The 22,490-nt window shown below is 41.9% G+C and overlaps 1 protein-coding gene across 3 annotated transcripts in view; it reads left to right on the top strand.

Annotated features, from left to right (window-relative positions):
* Positions 1-6,671, top strand: part of tfap2e (transcription factor AP-2 epsilon) — a 115,716-nt gene extending 109,045 nt beyond the window's left edge. For all 3 annotated transcript variants that reach the window (XM_072247226.1, XM_072247227.1, XM_072247225.1), the window contains exon 7: positions 5,502-6,671. In XM_072247226.1, the coding sequence (XP_072103327.1) occupies positions 5,502-5,793 (292 nt within the window). In that variant the 3' untranslated portion in view covers positions 5,794-6,671. The remainder of the gene's footprint in view (positions 1-5,501) is intronic.
* Positions 6,672-22,490: the final 15,819 nt, after the last annotated feature.

Below are 22,490 nucleotides of genomic sequence, written 5' to 3'. Positions count from 1 at the left end.
TTTTTAATTCAGAGTGTGCAATTATTGAGGATACCACCTGAGCTTCAATTGAAATCATGAATCAAAAGAAATATTTATTTTGTCAGTACAAATATTAAATGGCATAATTTTGCGGACTATGTTCTTTCCAAATACTTTTGTAAAAAGTCAAGAAACTTTGTTTTGTGTTTTTTTAAAAATCAAAATCGTATTTAGATTTTTGGTTTTGATATTAAAGAGATCTGCAGAGAGAGGGTAACAGATAGAGGATGGTCATTTATAAATCGTACAACTCTGTCTTGTATTGGTTTTCTGAATTACTGACCCGACACTAATTAACTAGCTGACTGGCCTAAGGCTTTGTTTACTTAACAATTAAACTTTGCATGCTTAAAGTATATTTGCATATGGTGTATTAGTTACTGTAGTTCTCTTGCTGTACCAAGGAATGCAAATGAAGAATAATAAGATGATTCAATTCCTGCTGAGTTCTCAGATTCTGATCATCTGGACTCACGAGTGGAAGGCACAAACTGAATTGACTTTATTTCTTATATCCTTCACATACACGAGGAGTAAGAATCTTTATGTTACATCTCCATCTAATTATGCAATGAGCAATCATAGTAATTTGTAATAAATAGTATGTACAACAGGACAGTCAATATAGCATCTGCATGAATTAATCAGTCTGATGGCCTGGTGGAAGAAGCTGTCCCGGTGCCTGTTGGTCCTGGCTTTTAAGCTGCGGTACCGGTTCCCGGATGGTAGCAGCTGGAACAGTTGGTGGTTGGGGTGACTCGGGTCCCCAATGATCTTTCGGACCATTTTTACGCACCTGTCTCTGTAAATGTCCTGAATAGTGGGAAGTTCACATCTACAGGTGCTCTGGGCTGTCCGCACCACTCTCTGCAGAGTCCTGCGATTGAGGGAAGTACAGTCCCCATACCAGTCAGGATGCTCTGAATTTGTAAGTAGTGGCTGTCACTCAGGAGAACTGTTTCTAAATGACTCCAGTGTATGCCTATGAACATCCCTCCCGGTATGAACAGAGGCTTGAAGGTTGTAGGCTGCAGTCAAGAAGCAAAAACAAAACCTGCAGATGCTATCATCTAAAGTGAAAACAGAGAACGCTAGAAATATGTAGCAGGTCAGATGGTATCCGTAGAGAGAAGAGCAGGACTTTCAGAACAAGTCATTGACGACCTGTTGTATATTTCCAGCTTCTAACCTTTATTTTTGATTCATGGGCAGATTTGGATCTCATATTACCCATGACCCTCATGTGAGGTCAATGAGCACCTCTGCAAAGTGTAGTAAACCATCGTACATTAATACCTCATGGTCTGTATTTTAGTATGCTCTGTGTCCCCGACAACCTGCTGCTGTGCAGTCAAACAGTGCAGCATCACATACCTCTGCAGCTTTCAAATCTTCAGTCCTTCCCACTTTCATCCCTTCCCAATCAATGTCAGTCCGCCTGTACCCTGTGCTCAGTGAGACTACAGCAGTACCTGCAAAGGTCAAATTGGAAATAATTGTATACAGTATTGTATTTCAATTGTTTGGTGTTAATTATAATGTACCCATTGAATCTTCTGAGGTTCATGAGCCATGTTACTCTCGTGGTTTATGGTGACATCAGGACTTCTTAATTGAATCACTGCCTGGTAACTCACAGCCAGACATTTGTATCTGTTATAGTATGTAGCCTATAATTATTTCACATTTTGTTTCCAGATCCTATGGGTATTGTGAGCAGGATAAAGACTCATTTAAAGACGGGGTTGTTCAGATCATCTCCGCACTTTACAAGAAAAACACAGCTTCTGTTCAGATCCACACGAAGCTTTCCCATATTTCGTTCTGGGCATTTTCTTCTGCTTGCTTTGATTTGCTCCCTGCAAGTTTTCATTATTTTTCCGTGTGACACAAGTGCACACAGCACCTCCGGGGCACCAAGCTGGCAGCTGTTTCCAGGCCTGGGGCCTTGCTCAGCTGTATGCTCGAGCAACCCAACCCATCCCCCTCTGATCTGTCTCCTCGATGAGCTGAAACTCCTATTGTTTGCTTGCCGCGCGATCTCGACCCATGTCTAGTTTTGGCTACCCAGTCAGACTTAAGACTTGCTTGTCCAAATAGATTGATGCTGTCAAGGAAAATTGAGATTAAGTTGTGATTTCCATCCTTGGAATGAAGGACTTTGTTTTTTATCTTGTAAGCAGGAACAAAGCAGTTGACAGAGTTCCTCATCCACTGCACGATCGGCTCCAGGGTAGTTAATCTGCATGGAAAGTCTTTCTGTAGGGATGTACTGGGCTGCTGAGATGCATCCCAAGTTGCACTCAGACATGTCATCGGTGATGTTACCTGGGGTCATCGGATGTTTTGGGTCTTTCAACATCAGACGCTCTCGGCCATGTGACCCAGCCAGGGCTGACCAGGCCCCGGCTTGTGTCCCACCAGCGTTGGTCCACGGGCCACACCTCTTGATCCACAGCCACCTGGAGGCTCGCTCAGCAGCCTCTGTGACGGTCCTGATGGCTGTTCTCTCTGTCACTAGCCTTCAATTGCCAGTGCAGTAAATGCAAACGCAGGCAAATCTGGCCAATTACTTTTTCAACCTCGATATTTCTTATATCGATATTTTCTTTCAACTGGGCACGATATCACCAGAATTATTACTGGAATTTTAGAATTTTAGAAAGAAAGGCGTTACAGAAATAATAAACGGGACCTCATAAGGCTGGTGGCTCATTTCAGGTTCCTTGTATATCATTAAAAATCTAAAAGCAAAAGAAGATTTAAGAAGCTTAGAACAGTCATTTAATGTAAAGTCATACAGCCACAATAATAGGCATTTTGATCCACCATGTCAATGCCTACCTATCTCACTTACCAGCACTTGCTCCATAACTTTACTATGCAGTGCAGATTAAGGTGCTTGTTAAATACAGTAAAAGTCCCTTCCTTCACCATCTTCCCAGCCAGTTTGCCCAGACTTCACTTAGCCTCTGAGAGAAAGAAATTCTTCCTCAGGTCCCCTGTATGCTTTTATCCTCACTTTATTCCGAAACCCTCTGATCTTAAGATCATTTGAGGGATAAAGATTTAACCATATAAAGAACCATATAACAATTACAGCATGGAAACAGGCCATCTTGGCCCTTCTAGTCCGTGCTGAACTCTTACTCTCACAAATCCTGGGTGGTGGACGTCCCTGATGATGAATGTTGCTTTCCTGTGACAACGTTTCGTGTCAATGTGCTCAATGGTGGGGAGGAAACTTTACCTGTGATGGACTGGTCCATATCCACTCCGACTGACTTCTAGCCACTGGTAAACTTCTGCCAGAGTTTGGCGTATCTTTGATCTGTCTGCCAACAGGCCAATAGAGGCTTAGTCACCATGTGTACCAGGCAGTAAATACATTGTCTATGCATTTTGTATATCCCTATCAGGTTCTTCCCTAGCCTCCTCCACTCCAAGGAAAACAAACCTATCCTATCCAACCCTCAAAGTTCAAAAGTTCGAAGTAAATTTATTATCAATGTACATATATGCCCCCCTATACAGCAAGTGAGATTCATTTTCCTGTGGGCATACTCAGCAAATCTATAGAATAGTAACTATAACAGGATCTTTGAAAGATCAACCAGAGTGCAGGAGAGAGCAAACCGTGCAAATGCAAATGTAAATAAATAGCAATAAATAACGAGAACATGAGATAGTGAGATAAAGAGTCTTTGAAAGTGAGATCATTAGTTGTGGGAACACTTCAGTGATGGGACAAGTGAAGTTGAGTGTAGTTATTCCTTTCATTCAAGAGCCTGATGGTTGAGGGGACAGTAACTGTTCTTGAACATTTCATCCAAGGCAACATCGTAGTGAAATTTCCTCTCCACCTTCAACTTGCAGTTATATCCTTGCTGTGATGCTGTGACCCGAAATGTACTCAATATTCCAGCTATGGCCTTGCCAAAACCTCCCTGCATTTGTATTCTGTGCCCCAGATAAATGAAGACTAGCATCCTGCATAGCCTTTTCAGTATCCTATCTACCTATGCTGCCACCTTCAGGGTCTTTTTGAACTTCTGCAATATTCTCTTGTTCCTCAACACTCATTATGGTACCATCATACATGGTATATGTTTCACCTTACCTCTCACTTATCAGGATTAGATTCTCTCTGCAATTTCTTAGCCGAAATGACCAGCTCTGCCTAACTTACCAAACCGATTACCTTTCTAACAACACCGCCCAATTTTCGCATCGTCTGCAGTTTTAAATGATTTTCCTTATTTCTGTTAAATCTTGTCCGCTTTATAAACGAATGTCCTGTGGCCCACGACCAAGGAGTCACGGAGTTGATGTATACATCATAGCCATAGGTCAACTGTTGTGCTTTTTACAAATATCTGTTTCACTGATGGCTAAGACTTCCGAAATCAGCTTTCTTAAATGGGCTGGATTGTGAGTGGTTGGAACTACGAATGGATTTAATTGTGGGGAGGGATAGATTATGACCTAGGCCTTACAGGTGCTCCACAGCCTGAATACCTGTGTCAGTTATTGATGTGATCACAGTTGTGAGAAACAGCAACTGTGCAGTCTTGAATCCTTCTGCGTAACCCTAGACATAAAAAGAGGCCTATGAAGCTGTTGGCTCTTGTATCTGGTAGAGATCGTCAGCGGTACTTCGTGGAAAATGGCAAGGGATGTGAGATATCTCAATTTTATCGACAGTTACAAACTTCTTTCAATGCTGGGAACTGTGAGCTTCTTAAGAAAGCAGATATGCGAACAAAGCCACATGATTTGAATTTTTCTCCCTGCTCAATATGCCAGGAATTCGCATACCATGAAAGTTAGAGAAAAGGATGTTTGGCCTCACTGGGTCCATTGGTGAAAGAGAAGTCCACTCTGGTGCTAATTTGTTGTTGATGGACAATGAATTCACTGATTGCTGTTGATTACCTCAGTGGTGGCATGGGCTCGGAGGCACATCGAGGCTGGACTGGATAAGGCTGACAAATCCTCTTTGAGGAATGTCTATAAATCAGATGTTTTGTTTCCCCCCAGTAGTCTCAAGGTCACCATTACTAATACAACAGCTTCATATTATACAACACACACAAAATGCTGGAGGAGCTCAGCAGGTCAGGCAGCATCCAGAGGAAGGAATAAGTGGTTGACATGTTGAGCTGAGACCTTTCATCGGGTCTGGAGCTTCAAAATAATTGTATTTAATGTCTGGAATTCAGATTCCCAGGCTGCTGTGGTATGATTTGAGTTCATGTCTGGGAATCATTAGTCCAGGCTAATCCTGTGAGGTAACATTGTAGAGCAAAGTGTGGTTATACGGGTACTAATATATCGTTATACACCGTATATAGATGATTTAAAATAGCCTAAGGAAATATTCAAAATGCTCGAAGGTTCTTCTTACAATTGTAGACTCTGTTCATTCGAAAAATGACTGACCGCTGAAACTTACTGTTTCCATTTCCTTCCTTTTCTAGGCAGATCTGTAAAGAGTTCACAGATTTATTAGCTCAGGACCGATCTCCACTCGGAAACAGCCGCCCCTCAGCAATCCTTGAAGCTGGAGTCCAGAGCTGCTTGACTCACTTCAGCCTGATCACACATGGCTTTGGCAGTCCTGCCATCATCGCTGCATTAACTGCCTTCCAGAATTACCTGGTGGAGGCTATAAAGGGGCTGGATAAGATGTTCCTGAGCTCATCCAACAGCCATCCCTCGGGGGAATCTGGGACTAAAAGCACAGACAAAGAGGCCAAACATCGAAAATAACCGGGGACAGATGGCACGGACCAAACTGTTCTAATTATCAAAGAGATTAAACAGTCATTCAACGTGCAATTAATAACAAAGGACAAATAAAATAATCATCAGGAGGATTGTGTTGAGGTGGCTGTGCAGTGACAACTTTCTAATTGAGGCAAGAAAGGAGTAAAGAGTTAGCCTGGTTTTATCGAGATCGAATAAGGCCTGAACCCAGGCTCGTCTCAATCAATGGCACGCACATTGAACTATCTTGGGACAATTGATCCAGAATTTTGGGAACATTAATATGGCAAGAGATTAATAAAGCACAAGCTTGGGGCAACAACCTCGGCAGAGCAAGCAAATAGTGTTCCACATGTGTATATTTATTTATGTGTAATTAAATGGGAACTTTAAATAGACCTGTGCAAGCTATTTATCTGCTGACCTGGTTTTTCTGCTGTGAGTGATAGGAGATGAAGACTTTGCTTTTAGATTTTTTTAAACTTGAGGTTTCAGGGACAGGATAAGGTCAGACTGGCAGTATCTGTGTAAAGGTCATTGTATTTTCTTGTGGAAGTGATGCACAGAGGAATATTTGTGAATGTGTTCCTGAACCATATTTTGAAACGGTGGCGTGTGAGGTATGAGGTTATAAATCTCTTAATTTGTTTGTCTAGAGTGTTTCATAAATTGTTGAATAAATTGTGCTGCTATACAGAACAATTCTATTATATGTTTCCTTCATGTAATGAAAACTTGGTTATCAGGACTTTGTAAGATTTTGTAACCTATTCTCTTCCACCCCAGACACCCTGCAAACAAAAAAAAACTTAAATCAAACCCATTTTTGTGTTTTGAATTTCCTCACAATCTGTCTTGTTAATAAAGGAAAATAATTTAAACAGTGCTGAAACTTAGATGCTCGGTTTGATTGAATAACACTACGTTTTGGAAAAGAAAGGTCTTGAATTTCCCATCAGTTGAGGGGACTTGCAGCGTTTATTTTTAAGGGTCTGGCATGTTAATTTATCAATTAAACACAGAACAATGCAGCAGAAACGCTTGGTTGTTGGTTGACCAGGCTCACTCAGTGTTACTTTCTGCAGGACAGCACATCCGGAGATCCTGTCTTTGTCACCAGTAGGTATTTGCTAAAGTTGTCTCTACAGTTGACCACAATTGATCCTATGGAAATGGAGATAAGTAACTGCTGTCAGTTGTCTTCCACTGAACTGTACAAAGTTACAAGATGTGACTCAGTATCTTATGGTAGGATCAGTCCATCACCTATAACATAGGAGTTTCCCTTTGCAGCTAAAGGGCACATAGACCACAGTTTCATATGGAATACCAGGACAGCATAACATGGTTCTCTACTGATCTTCCATAAATTAAAGAACAATGGTGGCGATAGCAAATATGTGGGTCAAATTATTTTGCCAAACAAAAACACCGGGCTGTAAGCCAGACAGAACATGAGACCACCCGTTTGTAAACAAACATCCTGTTACATTCTTCCCCTATGCAACTTCTACTTTTACCGATCATTCCTCCCCATCCCTTTCCTCTGACGACATTCCTTTTTAACCCAATATCAAAGCATCTGAGTAACAGATTGTTTAATTACGTCAATCAGATAATTATCCCCAATCGACTGTGCTATTTCACCTTGCTATTGCATCATTGGCTCACCCACCTGGGAAAGTCCAGCCCTTGTAGATCATATTGTAACTTTCTAGTGGAGTCCATTAGGAACAATCAGTCAAGGTCTGCCTTAAGGTACAAGTACATGCTTTAAAAGCTGACCTGTGTGTTTGAGCAAATGATTTGATGGTAAAACCAGCATCTAATCCATGAGTTCCCAATCATTTTTATGCCATGGACCAAAACCAATAAGTAAAGGATCTGTGGGCTCCACAAAATCCTCTGAATCCACTATCGGGATAGGCAAACCAACCTCAGGTATCCACTCCCAGGATAGGTAAATCAATCTCAGATATCCACTGTTGGAACAGGTAAATCGACCCCAGATATTCACTGTTGGAACAGGTAAATCAATCTCAGAATCCTCTCCTAGAGTCATGGACTCATAGAAAAGTAGAGCACAGAAACAGGCCCTTTGGCCCATCTAGCCTATGCCAAGCCATTTAAGCTGCCTACTCCCGTCGACCTCCACAGCCCTACCATCCATGTACCTATCCAAACATCCCTTAAATGTTGAAATCGAGCTCACATGCACCTCTCATTCCACACTGACCCTCTGAGTGAAGAAGTTTACCGTCATCTTCCCCTTAAACATTTCACCTTTTACCCTTAATCCATGACATTTAGTTGTATTCCCACCCAATCTCAGCGGAGAATGTCTGCTTGCACTTATCCTATCTGTATGCCGCATAATTGTGTATACCTCTATCATTTCTCTATTCCAAGGAATAAAGTCCTAACCTATTCAATCTTTCCATATAACTCAAGTCCTCCAGAACAACACCCTTGTAAATTTTCTCTGTACTCTTTCAACCTTCTTTACTTCTTTCTTGTAGGTAGGTGACCAAAAGTGCACAAAATACTCCAAATTAGGCCTCACCAATGCAGGACCTTATCAAATTCCTTGCTAAAGTCCCTGTAGACAACATCCACTGCCTTGCCTTCATCAACATTTCTGGTAATTTCCTCAAAAAACTCTACAAGATTGGTTAGACACACCCTACTACGTACGAAGCCATGCTGACTCTCCTTAATCGATCCCTGTCTATCCAAATCCTCATATATCCAGTCCCATCGACTACCTTCCAATCATTTTCCCACTACTGATGTCAGGCTCACCGGCTTATAATTTCCTGACCTCTCTCAGACCAAGATTCCTAATTTCACTCAGCTGGTTCCTATGGGCAAGTCATACTATTTATACAATTGACACCAGATAATAAATTGTGACGGTCTGAAATGTTTCTTGAAACTGCATGCACATCCTTTGCCCTCAAAATGGAGAAGGGCATTAGGGAGGAAGTCTTAAATTTGTATATATCTCTCATTCTCATTTAGAAATGTTTAAACTGTAAAATTGTAATTATGGGCTGGGGATAATTTTAAGGAAGTTGCTGCATGCATTATTCTTACTGTCTGTAGATTGTGGCTAGAAATGAAGTACCTGGAAGAAATGGGGGTGGGCATCTCTGCCAAAATGGCCGATGGGTGCTCTAGTAGCTCATGACATGGCTTTGCAGAAGGAAAGCTTGTAATGTTAAATAGAGAAGACAAAAAGGGAATATTCTACAGCTGTTTCTGGTTGTTAGGCATGAAAAGCTAAACAATTGGTTGAGGTTTCTCTCATCTAAATGCCAGAAAATGCTTAAAGGCATGGATGGGAAGTGGTTAAAACTAAGGGAGCAACGAAGAAATAACTTGGATTGATCATAATATCCTTCAGAACCTCAGGCCATCAGAAATCATTTTAGAGCGCCGAAATGCTCTTGAAGTGCAGCCACTGATGTGTAGTAGAGAACTGCAGCAACCAACTTGCACATGACAAGGCCTCACAGATAAAATTACAGCTGGTTCCTTTCTGTCCGATAGTGTAATTAGAACATACCGTATGGTTAGAGAAACTGCATGCTCACAGAAACAAGACTGCTGCTATATGCAAGATGAAACAGCCCACTTTTGTAACAATCAATCTTGCACTGTTCGTGGTTGAGGTAAACTTGTGGCCCAGAAAGGAAATAAGGGCATTTTTCAGCCAGTAATTCTCTGTGCTCTTTCCCTCCCTTACCCATTTGACAGCTCTGACCCCTGCAGCAATAGCTTACCTCCTCTGATGTGAATGCCCGTGGAAAATGCTTCTACTTGATAACTACCGGATATGCTGATGAAAGTGAGACTGAAGAATTAGTATTGGATAGAAGCTTCAGCATTACGTTTAAAGAAGCCAAGACCAAAAGTGTGATGGTGATACAACAGAGATTAGCTGTAATATTAACTTAGCCTCCTTTAAAGGCAAAACTCTGAATGCAGGATTGAAAGTTACTTAACTATTCTCAACTATATGCAATAAAATTATGAATTCTTTAATAGCTTCATCAAATACAAAACAATTATAATCCAAGGGAAGTGAATACCTGGTCTAACAGTGGAACGTGGCAGTAACAGGTGAAATGGTCATTGAACAATTAAACAGAAAGGAAGAATCTGCCTTTCTGAAATACTACCTTTCATATCTGCCGGACTTTCCACATTGATTAATCGTGGTTGTGACACAGCAGGTCTGTAGGTGAATGAAGCTGTCAAGTTGTGGGTGGAAATTCTCAGATACAGCCAAAGTTATAAATGACCAACCAACTTGCTTTGCTGAGTGGAGTTTTGGATCCACTGACACGTGCGGAATTTGTTTTAGTTTGATTGTTTCTGGACAAATGTACAGTACGATTCACCGTATTCTGAAGTCATGAAGTAAAGTTGTAAGTGCATTCCCCAAAGAAATTGCAACAGGGAACTGGAGTAAAACAAACTGCTGCAGGAAATCAGTGGGTCAGGCAGCATCTGTAGAGGAAAATAGATGGTTGATGTTTTGGGCCAAGGCCCTTCATTTGGATAGATAAAGCAAAGGGAAGACAGCCAGTATAAAAAGATGAGGGGATGGGGTGGGGAAAGTGCTGGCAAGTGATGGGTAGGTCCAGGCAGTCACTTATGCCTCAACAGGGGTTTGAAACAATTTCAACCTTGTCAGGGAACAGAGGGAAATGTGCTTGGTGTAGCAATAGTAATAGAAACAATCACAACATTTCAGAAACAGCCTGTGCCTTAGATGAAGTTAGGGAAGGAATTAGCCCACCATCTCCATCTTGTTCTGAACTGTACACGGTTGCAAATAAGCATACCAATGGCCTAGAAATTAAGCAAAATTTAGTGAAAATAATTCACCTGTGTTCAGATTGGACCAAGAGGAACAGAGAGATGGCAAATTTATAATGAGTAAATACTGGCCATATACAGCAGGGTGATCCACACTGAAAAAAAAACAAAAAGATTGCGATTTTTGTGATTTCATCAGAGTTAGGAACAAAATGTCTCTTGAAAAATTATCAACAATTTAGCTTGGAATATATATTTTTACCTCAGTTACTCTGAACAGATTAACATCTTGGTCATAAAACCAACCGACAGAGGAAGTTAATGACTTCAAGACAGAATTTCCATAACATTATTACCTGACTTATCTACCTTAAGGCTGATTTCATCTAATTTTTTTTTGAGAGGGGGCTCGATTTTAACTTAACTGAACAGAAATGGTGGTGATTGGGTTAAAGTTAAACTGCAGTTTAAAATAAATGAGAAAGAACAATTGCAAGCATTGAGCAGGTTGACTTCTGAATGGTTTTAAACTGTAGTTAAGATAGGAAGAAACCTTCACCTGTAGGTTAATTCACGGAGACAGAATCGGAGTCTCATAGAGAAAACATATTTTACAATCATGATGATCTGGGAGGGAGCACAACGATAGAACCATCAACAATGAAGAAAATAAAGTCACATTCCAGGAATCAAGCAACTAATAATTTGCTTTTGAATCCAAGGTTTTCTCTCAATGGAATCAGACTGCTTTAAGTGGCGTCCTAGGTTAGTGCATGGAATGATATTCTAAGATCGTAATTGCATTCAAATGCACTGTTTTATACTTGGAGTAGTAAGCTAAATTGAAAAAAGAGAAACTTAGAAACTTATTCCCTCTACAAATATTTTATAAAATAAAAATCTTAAAAATTAGCAACTCTGAGAAAACCATTCTGTCTTACTCCTTACATTCAAGAAACGTTATTTGAAAATTAAAGAACAGAAAAAATTAACAATCAAAAGGGGATAATGAGAAAGGCATCCATCCACAAGGGGATTAAAGTCTGGCTCTATCTGATACGCGTACAGTACGTTGAAACACACAGTGAAATATATATTTGCGTCAAATCATATCAGCAAGGATTGTGCTGGGGGCAGCCTGTTAAGTGTTGCTGCCACAATGTACTAACCCTCAGCCTAAGTCTTTGGAATGTAGAAGATATACTCTACATATACATTCTCTGAAATCAGATCTTCTGTATAAACATTCTGTATAGATAATGGTATGTCTTTTCTCTTTATGTTAGTATGATTTACCTCCACTTGATTTTTCTAGATACAGTATCTTTAGAAGCCTTTGCAGGAACGTGCACACAATCAGACCAGTGCAGTGGCTCACCTCTTCCTCAGATCATTCAGCTAAACTTTGATATAAAGTCAGAGATTGAATAAAACAATTCTGCTACGTGTTTTGGAGCTTATGCTTCCATCCAGATTGCTGGGCAAATTCTCTGTAGATCCAAAAAAAATGTTGTTGCAAGATTCCTGCATTGCATAAGAAAGAATTCACTTTTCCATTTGACTTTATTAGAATATTTGAGAGCTTTTCCTTCCTTCCTTCCAAATCCCCAACATGTAAACTTCCTATAAGTGCACTAGTCTTGGCTGCCAAACTGCATCCTGAAAATGCCTTTGTTCAGTCTACTAACACCACACCGGTAACTTAATAGGTTTTCAGATTTATTGTATCCTCTTTCTCCCACAGTTGCCCAAGGTAACCAAGCCAAGAATGGTATCATGCAGAGCGATGTTCAAGACCCGAATGTGTTTTAGGATCTCACTGAGAATCAGAAACTACAGCCACTGCTCAATCATTTTCCATTATTTTTTCAAAGTTCAAAGTACGTTTAATATCAAAGTACTTATATGTTGCCATATACAACTCTGAGTTTCATTTTCTTGTGGGCATACTCAATAAATCCTATAACCATTATAGAATCAATGAAAGAAGACACGAACAGGGCGGACATCTAGTGTGCGAAAGACAACAAATTGTGCAAGTACAATAAAGAAGAAAAAAAAGAAACAATAACCATAATAAATAAATAAATAAGCAATAAATTTCAAAAACATGCGATCAAGAGCCCTTGAAAGTGAGTGGGACCTTAAACTCATCCCTTGTCTTTGCAGCTGAGTTTGTTCTTCAACAAAAATTAGTCTGAGGCTGCACATTTCATATCCGTTCACACTGTGCACAATATGGGAGGGGAATTGTGGCTGGAGCAGGAGCTGGCCATTCTTTGCAGCTAAATCTGTCCTAGGAATAGTAAAAGCTGCCGAGAAGTTCACTGGGGTCTCCCTCCCCCTACTTATGAACTTTACTGGGTGCATTATAGACAAAAGGCCCAAAGCTTTGTTGAGGATGCCTACCACCCATCCCACAATCTCTTTCACCCACTATCAGGAAGGAGGTACAGAAGCATTAAAACCAGACTTCCTCCCTCAGGCTGTGAGACTAACGAATACCCTGCCACCATCTAGGTCTCATCCCTAGGACCGTGAGCTGTTCACTGTTTACTGTTTACCTGCGCTGTGCAGTACATGCATTTTGAATCATATTTTATAAATGTATTTATGGTAATACTTTGTTTTAAACGCTGTTTTGTGGGTGTACCATGGTCCAGAGGAGTGATGCTTCATTTGTTTGTATTTATGTAAAGTCAGATGACAATGAAGTTGAACTCGAGCTTGCACTTGAAATAGAAATGAATTGTAGAATATGGGAAAGAATAGCACCCAGGTTTGGAGCTGTGGAATTAGAGAAGGAGATGGCAGGGAAGAGTAACAAAAGGGTTATCCTATCACAAACTAGAGAAAATCTGTAGATGCTGAAAATCTGAGCAACACACACAAAATGCTGGGGGAACTCAGCCGGCCAGGCAGGGCTGACTGAAGGATTTCAGCCCGAAATGTCGACTGCACTCTTTTCCATAGATGCTGCATGGACTGCTGAGTTCCTCCAGCATTTTGTGTGTGTTGCTCTGGTTCACTAATTTCCTTTAGGGGAGGAATCCTATCATCCTTACAAGGTCTGGCCTATATGTGATTCCAGACATGAAGTACGGAGGCAAAACAGAGCAGTTAGAGCTTTATGCATTGAAAAGTGGAGGACCAGCACTTTTTGGATGTGAATGGTTGAGAAAAATCCAACTGGACGGGCACTCAATCAAAGCTCTCAATGTGTTATCAACAGGCAACTGCAGACCAAATGGCAGCACCAACCAGAGACTCACAGCTGCTTAATGCTAATGAGAAGGTGTTTGAGAAGGGCATTAGTAAACTCAAAGGCATGAACGTTAGAATTGAATTGAGTGAAGCAGCAACACCAAGCTTCCAAAAAGTGCATCCAGTGCCTTACGCACCATGTCCTAAAGTGGATGCTGGACCTCAGAGCTTGGAGGCTTGGAGGCTTGGAGGCACTGGCATTCTCTCCAAGCATGAGGGGAGCAACTGGGCCGTACTCATTGTCCTGGTGATCAAGAAAAGGAAGGCCAGAGCAATTCGTATACGTGGGTACTTCAAAGCGAGCATCAACTCAGTGCTGCATTTTGTGCAGATCCCCTGTGCCATGAATAGGAGACGTTTTTGTATCTTTTCAAAGATTGGCTTGTCACAAGCTTATCTGCAAATGGAGATTGAGGAGTTAAGCAAGAAGTTCCTCACAATCAACACTCACAAGGAACTGTTCCAGTATAACTGTCTTGTCTTTGGCATCCCATCAGCTCCAGCAACTTGGCAAAGTGCAATGCACCAAGTGCTCCAAGATATCCCAAGAACACAGTGTTACCTTGATGACATCATTGCGACTGGCAAGAATGATGAAGAGCACCTCCACAGCCTTGGTAATATGCTTACCAAACTGGGTGAGTATAGTCTGCGCGCAAAGGAGAGAAATGTAAGTTTTTCAGAATGAAATCTCATATCGAGGACAGGTCATTGATAGGAATGGCTGGCATAAGTCACAAGAGAAGATTGAAGCAGTGCTGCAGACACCCAAACTGGAAAATGTGACACAACTCAGGTCATACTTGGGCCTTGTAAACTACTACCACAGGTTTCTCCCAAACATTGCTACAGAGCTGCACCCATTGAATGCACTGTTGTAGACAGGAGCAAAGTGGGAATGGTCAGAAAGATGTGAAAGAGCACTTAAGGAAATAAAGAGAACCAAAACAAATATCCGATGAACTGCTCACCCATTATGACCAATCCCTGCCCATCTGACTTGTGTGCAATGTGTCTCCTTATGGCATTGGAGCTGTTTTGTCACACACTATGAAAGATGGATCTGAATGTCTGATTGTGTTTGCTTCAAGATCATTGACGAGCGCAGAACGCAACTACGCATAGATCAAGTGAGAGGCCCTTAGTCTAGTCTGGGGAGTAAAGAAGTTCCACCACTACCTCTATGGACAAAAGTTTGTACTAGTGACAGACAGCCAGTCCCTTGTGTCCATCTTCAATCCCAGGAAGGGAATCCCACTGATGTCTGCTACTCGGCTATAAGGCTGGGAACTTTTCTGTGGAGCCCACACTTATGGAATCATTGGTACCAAACAAAACAGCAATGCTGAGAGTTTGTCACGTCTTCCACTACTGACAACTGAAGAAGACAAGTCTTCATCCCATGACCCAGCAGAGGTGTTCCACACAGCATTGGTGGACCTGTCGCTGGTAACAAATTTTGAAATGCAAAGAGGAACAAGGAATGACCCAACATTGTCAAAAGTCTATGAAATCACCATGAAAGGATGGTCATCTCATGGTAATCCCATGTTTCTACAATTCTCAATGAGATGCTGATGTGTGGATCTTGTGTTGTGGTTTCCTCTAAACTGCGCGCCGGAGTGTTTGAGAATCTTCATGAAGGACACCTGGGTACAGTCAAGATGAAGAGTCTTTCTCGGAGCTACGGTACATGTGGTGGCTGGGAATAGATAAGCAGATTGAAGACTTGACCAAAATCTGTTCGGGATGTCACAAAGTTCAAAATGTACCTCCAGGGCCACCTTTACACCCATGGGAGTCGCTGTCTTCACCATGGCAAAGAGTACATATTGACTTTGCTGGGCCATTCATGAACTCCATGTTTCTGATTGCTGTGGATGCTGATTCAAAGTGGCCAGAGGTCAGAATGCAACCACATCAGAAAAGACCGTTTCTGCTACCTTCTCCGTAGATGGGTTACCCAGACAAATTGTGAGTGACAACAGACCACAATACACATCAGAAGAGTTCAGACTACTCATGAAGAAAAATGGCATCAAACATTTCAAGTCAGCTCCTCGCCGCCCAACAATGAATAGGTTAGCTGAAAGGTTTATCCAAACTTTCAAGAAGTTCATTAAAGCAATGGACAACGACAAGGTGGACAACTTCCTTTTTGTATATCTGAACTCTGTTCATGTGACGACAAATCAAACATCTGCAACGTTGTTCACGAGCAGGAATCTGAGATCTTGCATAGACCTCCTGAAACCAGATTTATGGAGGGAAGTGCAGAATAAACAATTTGGCCAGTTGCCAAGTGAGGCAGCAAGGAGCTTCAAGATTGGACAGGAAGTCCTACTGTGTGATTACTGAAAAGACAAGAGGACACTCGATAGGATAGTTACAAGAATCGGACCACTGATGTACACAGTGTACGTTGGAGATCAGACATGGAGACGTCATGTGGACCAGATACGGGATGCACAGCTGAAGGACACACCTGAGTCGACTGCATCCAACAAAGCAGACATGGTACAGTCACCAGACCTACATCTCAGTGATGATCATGTCACCAACAGCAACGTGACACCTGCAACAGAGAAAGTTGTCTTTGACAGGACACCGGCCAAACCTGATACCACTCCACAGGTCTACAGGCGCATACACTTTTAGTGCAAAAAGAGAGGTAGGGTTCATGGGTTCATTGACCAATCAGAAGTCAGATGAGAGAAGGGAAAAAACTTTTTCTGAAACATTGAATGTGTGTCTTCAGGCTCCTGTACTTCCTCCTTGATGATAACAATGAGAAAAGCAGGTGAATAATACAAAGTGGATTTTTTTCCAGGAATTGAGCACAAGTTTGATGGGCCAAATGGCCACGTTTATTGCTATATAATTCTTCTATTACTATTTGACATTCCACTTCAGTTCCTGTTTCAGAATATTATAACTTAATTTCTAAGGGCTTTGAATCACCTAAATAATTTGTCTAACAATATAATGTAATATTTTTGCTGCTTAAATCTGAGTTCAAATCAATGTCAATTACGATATAAAAACCTTTCTCATTGTCTAGTTGAAAAGGTTCCAATTGAACAGAGGAACAAAAGTTGTACAAAATGTTAGAGAACAAGGTATTCTTCCTCTTGACTCCATGGAAGACTGAGAGGCTACATGTAGAGCTGAAATTCACGATGTCTTGTTTTTTTTACTACAATTCATCCCAGATAATTAAACCTTAAAGTTCAAAGAGGGCAAAGGAATCACAATACACAGTTCAACTTGAAGAAATCTGAGCTGCTTTGACGTCAAGAATTCATTAGCAGGGGGTCAGATCCATGTTTTGAGAACCAGGTTCAGGAACAGATATTATCCCTCAACCAAAGGGGATAACTTCACTCAACTTCACTTACCCCATCACTGAGATGTTCCCACAGCCAATAGACTCACTTTCAAGGACTCTTCATCTCATGTTCTAGACCTTTATTGCTTATTTATAATTATTGTTATTTCTTCTTTTTGTACTTGCAAAGTTTGTTGTCTTCTGCATTCTGGTTGAACGCCTCAGTTGGGCGGTCTTTCATTGATTCTGTTATGCTATGATTTTATAGATTCATTGAGAAAATGAATCTCAGGGTTGTACATGGTGACATTTATGTACCTTGATAATAAAATTACCTTGAACTTTGAGTTGAGGAGAATTACTTGTAGGGATTGGTAGCATTTGGTGTGCAGGTTTGGCAGGGGTTGAGGTCCATGCTTGGGAGGGAATGAGATCCCTGTCTGGCAGGGTCTGAATTTCGCACACGATCTTACAGTAGGACGTTCACTCTTCTCTATTTTCCATTTGATCATGCAATGTTGTGAAGTGGAGCAGGAGTCTGTCTTGTACTGTAAGTAGGATGGTTGTGAAACTGTCAGTTTTACTATCCATCAGATTTTCTTTTTCATTCATATGTGAACTTTGAACTTTCAAAATATTTTCCAAATAACTCCAGGAGGACCTAGAAGGACGCCTGATGGTCGGCATTAACTTCACTGGCTTATTTTTCCATGGCGTAAAATATTCCCTGCACTTCGTTTAATGCATGAATAGAACCAGACATTTTCCAGAGAGCTCAACCAGGTGCTGCTCCACTAAACCAATGTTATACACACTCATGTAACACCAGTGGCTGCTGGACGCCTCTTTAATCATTTGCAAAGATGTGCCATGTATGTTATTGAGGATGCTAGGCTTCTTGGCTGCATAGTAACGGGATTGCATCAAATAATCTGTCTCAATCTATCAAGAAACTTGTTAAATTTCCTAATCAAAGGAGTATGTTACAGCTCGGTTCTCTCACTGTAAAACCACAGTATATAAATAGCAGCTTTCTGTCACTGTGGAACATATGGAGGATTTTTCAGCTACAATGTGGCTTAAACATAATTTTCTCCCATAAATTTGCATCAAATTTAGAACATCAAACTTAGAACAGAGAATATTACAGCACTTTACAGGCCTTTCACCCTGTGATGTTGAGCTGACCATTAAACCTACTGTAAGATCAAACTAAACATTCCCTCCAACATAGCCCTCCATTTTTATCATCCACGTGACTATCTAAGAGTTTCTTAAATACCCTTAATGTACCTGCCTCTCCTACCATCCCTGGCAGGGTGATCCACACACCCACAACTCTCTGAGTAAAGAAATTACCTCTTTCCTCTGACTTTCCTCCAATCACCTTAAAATACACAATCCTGATTTGATGGAGGTGGACGTGAGAAACATGGAGGAACATCTGGAGAAACTTCTGAAATGCCCGGTTCGCTGCCGCTGCTACTGTGTGATCGAGAATCTCCGGAGGGGAAGGCCCCAAATCCTCGGCTTTGCCTGCTGCTGGCGGCTGGGGCTGGGGTCGAAGTGCTCGGCAGAGATGGTGCTCGGTGCTGGAGGGCTGGTCGGAGGCTCAAAGTTTTTGGACAGACTGAGAGTCGGACTGTGGTCAGGTACTTCCAGGATGCTGCATCGGCAAGTTTGCGGTGCTGGAAGCTCATAGTAGGGAGAGTTTTCTTCCTCCTACCGTCTGCGTGAGATATTGGGACTTTCGAGAGACTTTGGGACTTCTTTTACCATGCCCATGGTCTGTTCTTCTATCAAATTATGGTATTGCTTGCACTGTTACAATTATGTGGCTTTTGTTAGTTGTTCAGTCTTGGTCTGTCTTGTGTTTCTGTGATATCACACTGGAGGAACATTGTATCATTTTTTAATGCATGCATTACTAAATGACAATAAAAGAGGACTGCGTGTCCTCATAATCATAATCATAAATCACAATATGCTCTGAGGAAAAGCGCTGGGAAAAAAAAGGTGCTGGCTGTTCACTCTATCAATGCCTCCTATCTTTTTATGTATCTCTAACTCATACATCTCTCATCCTCCTTTGCTCCAAAGAGAAAAGCCCGAGCTCACTCAACCTATCTTCATACGATACGCTCTCTAGTCCAGGCAGTGTCCTGGTAAATCTCCTCTGCACCCTCTCTAAAGCGTCTACATCTTTCCTAAGATGAGGCAACCAGAACTAAACACAAAATTCCAAATGTGGTCGATTTGCAATGCTGCCTGCAAGGAGTTTATACATTGTCTCTGTGACTGTGAGAAGTTTATACATTGTCCCTGCGACTGCAAGAGTTTCCTCCAGCGGCTCCGGTGTCCCGTAATGTTCCAAAGGCATACGGTTAGGGTTAGTGCAACGACGCCAGAACTGTGGCGACACTTGCGCGTTGTTCCCCAGCACAATCCTCAGACTGTGTTTCGCTGTACAGGTGACAAAGAAAACTCTTTCTATCTCATGCGGCACCAACTTAAAATTTTCTGGGGTTCGATGCACCAAGAATAGTTTTCAATGACTTGACGGTGGATCAGATCACTGCTTTCTGCTGGCTGAGCCAGAGAAGGATCCAAACAGTGCACATCACAGAGGAAAATGAAACTCCTCAACTTCTACGTTCAATAGTGGAAACTACTGGCACTCAGCTGATGCATTAAAAGCCTGACCTCAATGTATAGGGATCTCTGAAGAACTCAAAAGTACTAAATGACAGATGTCATCATGCCCATCCTTGCATTCTGGTACTGAAGGGATCTCAATCTCTCTGCCACATCAGATCCCAGCTTCAATGGAGATTCTGAACAGATTAAGAATCTGGGAAGTGTCTATAGAAGTTTGCCAAGGCTTTTGATGACATGTTGAATCTCCACAGACTCCCAAGGGAGTAGAAGCACTGTCGTGCTTGCTTCACAATAATATGATGGGTCCACTGAGGCAGTGACACCCAGGAATTTAAAGTTATTGAGCCTCTCCATCTCCGATCCTCCAATGAGGACTGGCTCAAGGACCTCTGGTTCCCCTCTCCTGAAGCCTGCAATGATTTCCTTGGACTTATTGACAGTGAGTGAGAGGTTGTTGTTATTACACCACTCAGCCAAACCTCCAACCTTCCTCCTGTGTGCTGATTACAAAAGCAGAATTGATAAATGGGATTACTCAGAAAATGCTGGAATCACTCAACAGGTCAGATAGCATCATCGGAAAGAGAAAAAGATTTGAGTGCAGGTTGAAAAACTCCGTGGTCAAATAGAAAATGTTTTTTAAGTTGCAGAAACAGTGGGGGGAAGAGGAATATCTCCAATAGTCTGAATGCCTCCCCTCTTTTCCTTGGCAAGAGCATTATGAGATCTTCCATCTTCACCTGGCTCGTTGTTCCATCCCTACCTCATCAAGATAAAGCAGCGACTCTGACAATCTTTGGAGTATACCGGCCTCTCCTTCACATGTTCTACCAGTCTGTTGTCACCAGTACAATCTTCTATTTGGTGGTGTGCTGGGGCAATGGCACCAACACGGGTGATGCCAACAGGCTCAATAAACTGATTAGAAAGGCTGGCTCTGTTATAGGAGTCAACGTGGACACACTGGTGGCTGTGATGGAACGAAGGACCCAACAGAATATCCTGGCAATTCTGCACAATGTCTCTCACCCTCTGCATGCCACCTTGGCTGAACAGAGGAGCACTTTTAGTCACAGACTAAGACAAGTGCACCGCTCCAAAGAGCTCTATATGAGGTCATTCTTACCCTCGGCCTTAGGCTCTATAATGAGCCAACCTATAGCTGGGGAAGTGTTAGCCCCCTCCTGAAAGACTGTTTGAGGTAACTTATGTTGTATTCTTTCTGACTTCTCTTCTAAAATTTGTATATTTGTACATCTGTGTACATGTGACAATGTAATTTGCTTTGGGATCAATAAAGTATCTATCTTCCTCAATCCTATACTGGTGTGATGGGCTGGTTTTGTGTGTCCAGGCCTTTGGAATGCAACTTGAACCAACACTTTTTGGAAGCATGAGCACATACCACATAGATACATAGATACGTTGGCACCACAGGGTTAGCGAGACGCTGTTACAGCTGGGGGTGTGCTGGTGTTTGGAGTTCAAGCCCAGCACCATTCTGTAATGAGTCTCTGTACATCCTCCCTGTGGAATGTGTGGGTTTTCCCCAAGTGCTCCGGTTTCCTCCCACAGTCCAACGACGTTCTGGGTAGGTTAACTGGTCATTGTAAATCGTCCCGTGGTTAGATTAGGGTTAAATTGGGTTTATTGGGGGTTGCCGGCCAGTGTGGCTCCAAGGGTCGGAAGTGCCCATTCTGCGCTGTATCGCGAAGCAAATAAATAAATAAACATAAATGTGATTTTTCTGAGGTTCTAATAACAGACAAACAAATAAACCCTATGAAAACCAGGTGGAATGGAAATTAAAAATCAGCATCCAGAAATAAGTAAAAGTGCATCCATCAGGGAATCTGGCAAGGATGGCTATGTGCTCATTCAGCCTGTTAACGTTATTTATGTTTAATATTACACGCTGAAGGTAAATTAATGTAGAATACAAACTTAAATCTTTTCTGATTAGCTGCAGAAATATGACAGAATTGGGTTATTTTGTTAAAGCTTTACTTATTTTATTGAGTTCCATTATTATTTCCAGCGGCTACAGTCAACTGCTAACAACTTCATTGGCTGCATGCTGTCAAGCTCTGAAGGTCTCCTCATATTCTGAAGTGAGAGACTGTTGTGTATTTAATATTTCAGTAATATTTGAGTAATCTTGTATATGTTGTTTGTCCATCATTGACGTCGAAGAGGACCTTGACACCATAATGATGGTGTCGAGACTAGCGCGTGATTTGGATTTAAGTGAGGGAGAGTTGCGCAGCGTCAGCCTCACTCTCTCTTCCCAATTCCCATCTGGATCCAGTGGCAAGACAGAGTTGAGACGGCTGGAGATGGGACTAGGCGCAGTGGATGACCAGGATGTCTTCTGTGTCTTGTCCTGCTCTACACGTTCCACAACGCTTGCAGAGACCGCCTTCTTGACCGTTGGACCTTCCGCTGGTCTCGTCCGCTCAATCCGCCGGAGTCTGTCTTCACATGCTGGGATAGACAACTCCCTATCTCACCGAGGGTTTGAGACCGTCGGCTACCCTCACCTGGTTTAGCCGGCTTGTCGAAGCCGTTGCCCGGGGTGTGGCCGCTGTCGCATGCAAACAGCTACGGGGAGCCACAGGTGAGA

The sequence above is a fragment of the Mobula birostris genome, chromosome 30, assembly GCF_030028105.1.
Source record: "Mobula birostris isolate sMobBir1 chromosome 30, sMobBir1.hap1, whole genome shotgun sequence".
In the NCBI taxonomy this organism is placed as follows: domain Eukaryota; kingdom Metazoa; phylum Chordata; class Chondrichthyes; order Myliobatiformes; family Myliobatidae; genus Mobula; species Mobula birostris.
The sequence above is the reverse complement of the archived record's forward strand: the minus strand, read 5'-3'. Positions and strand labels throughout refer to the sequence as shown.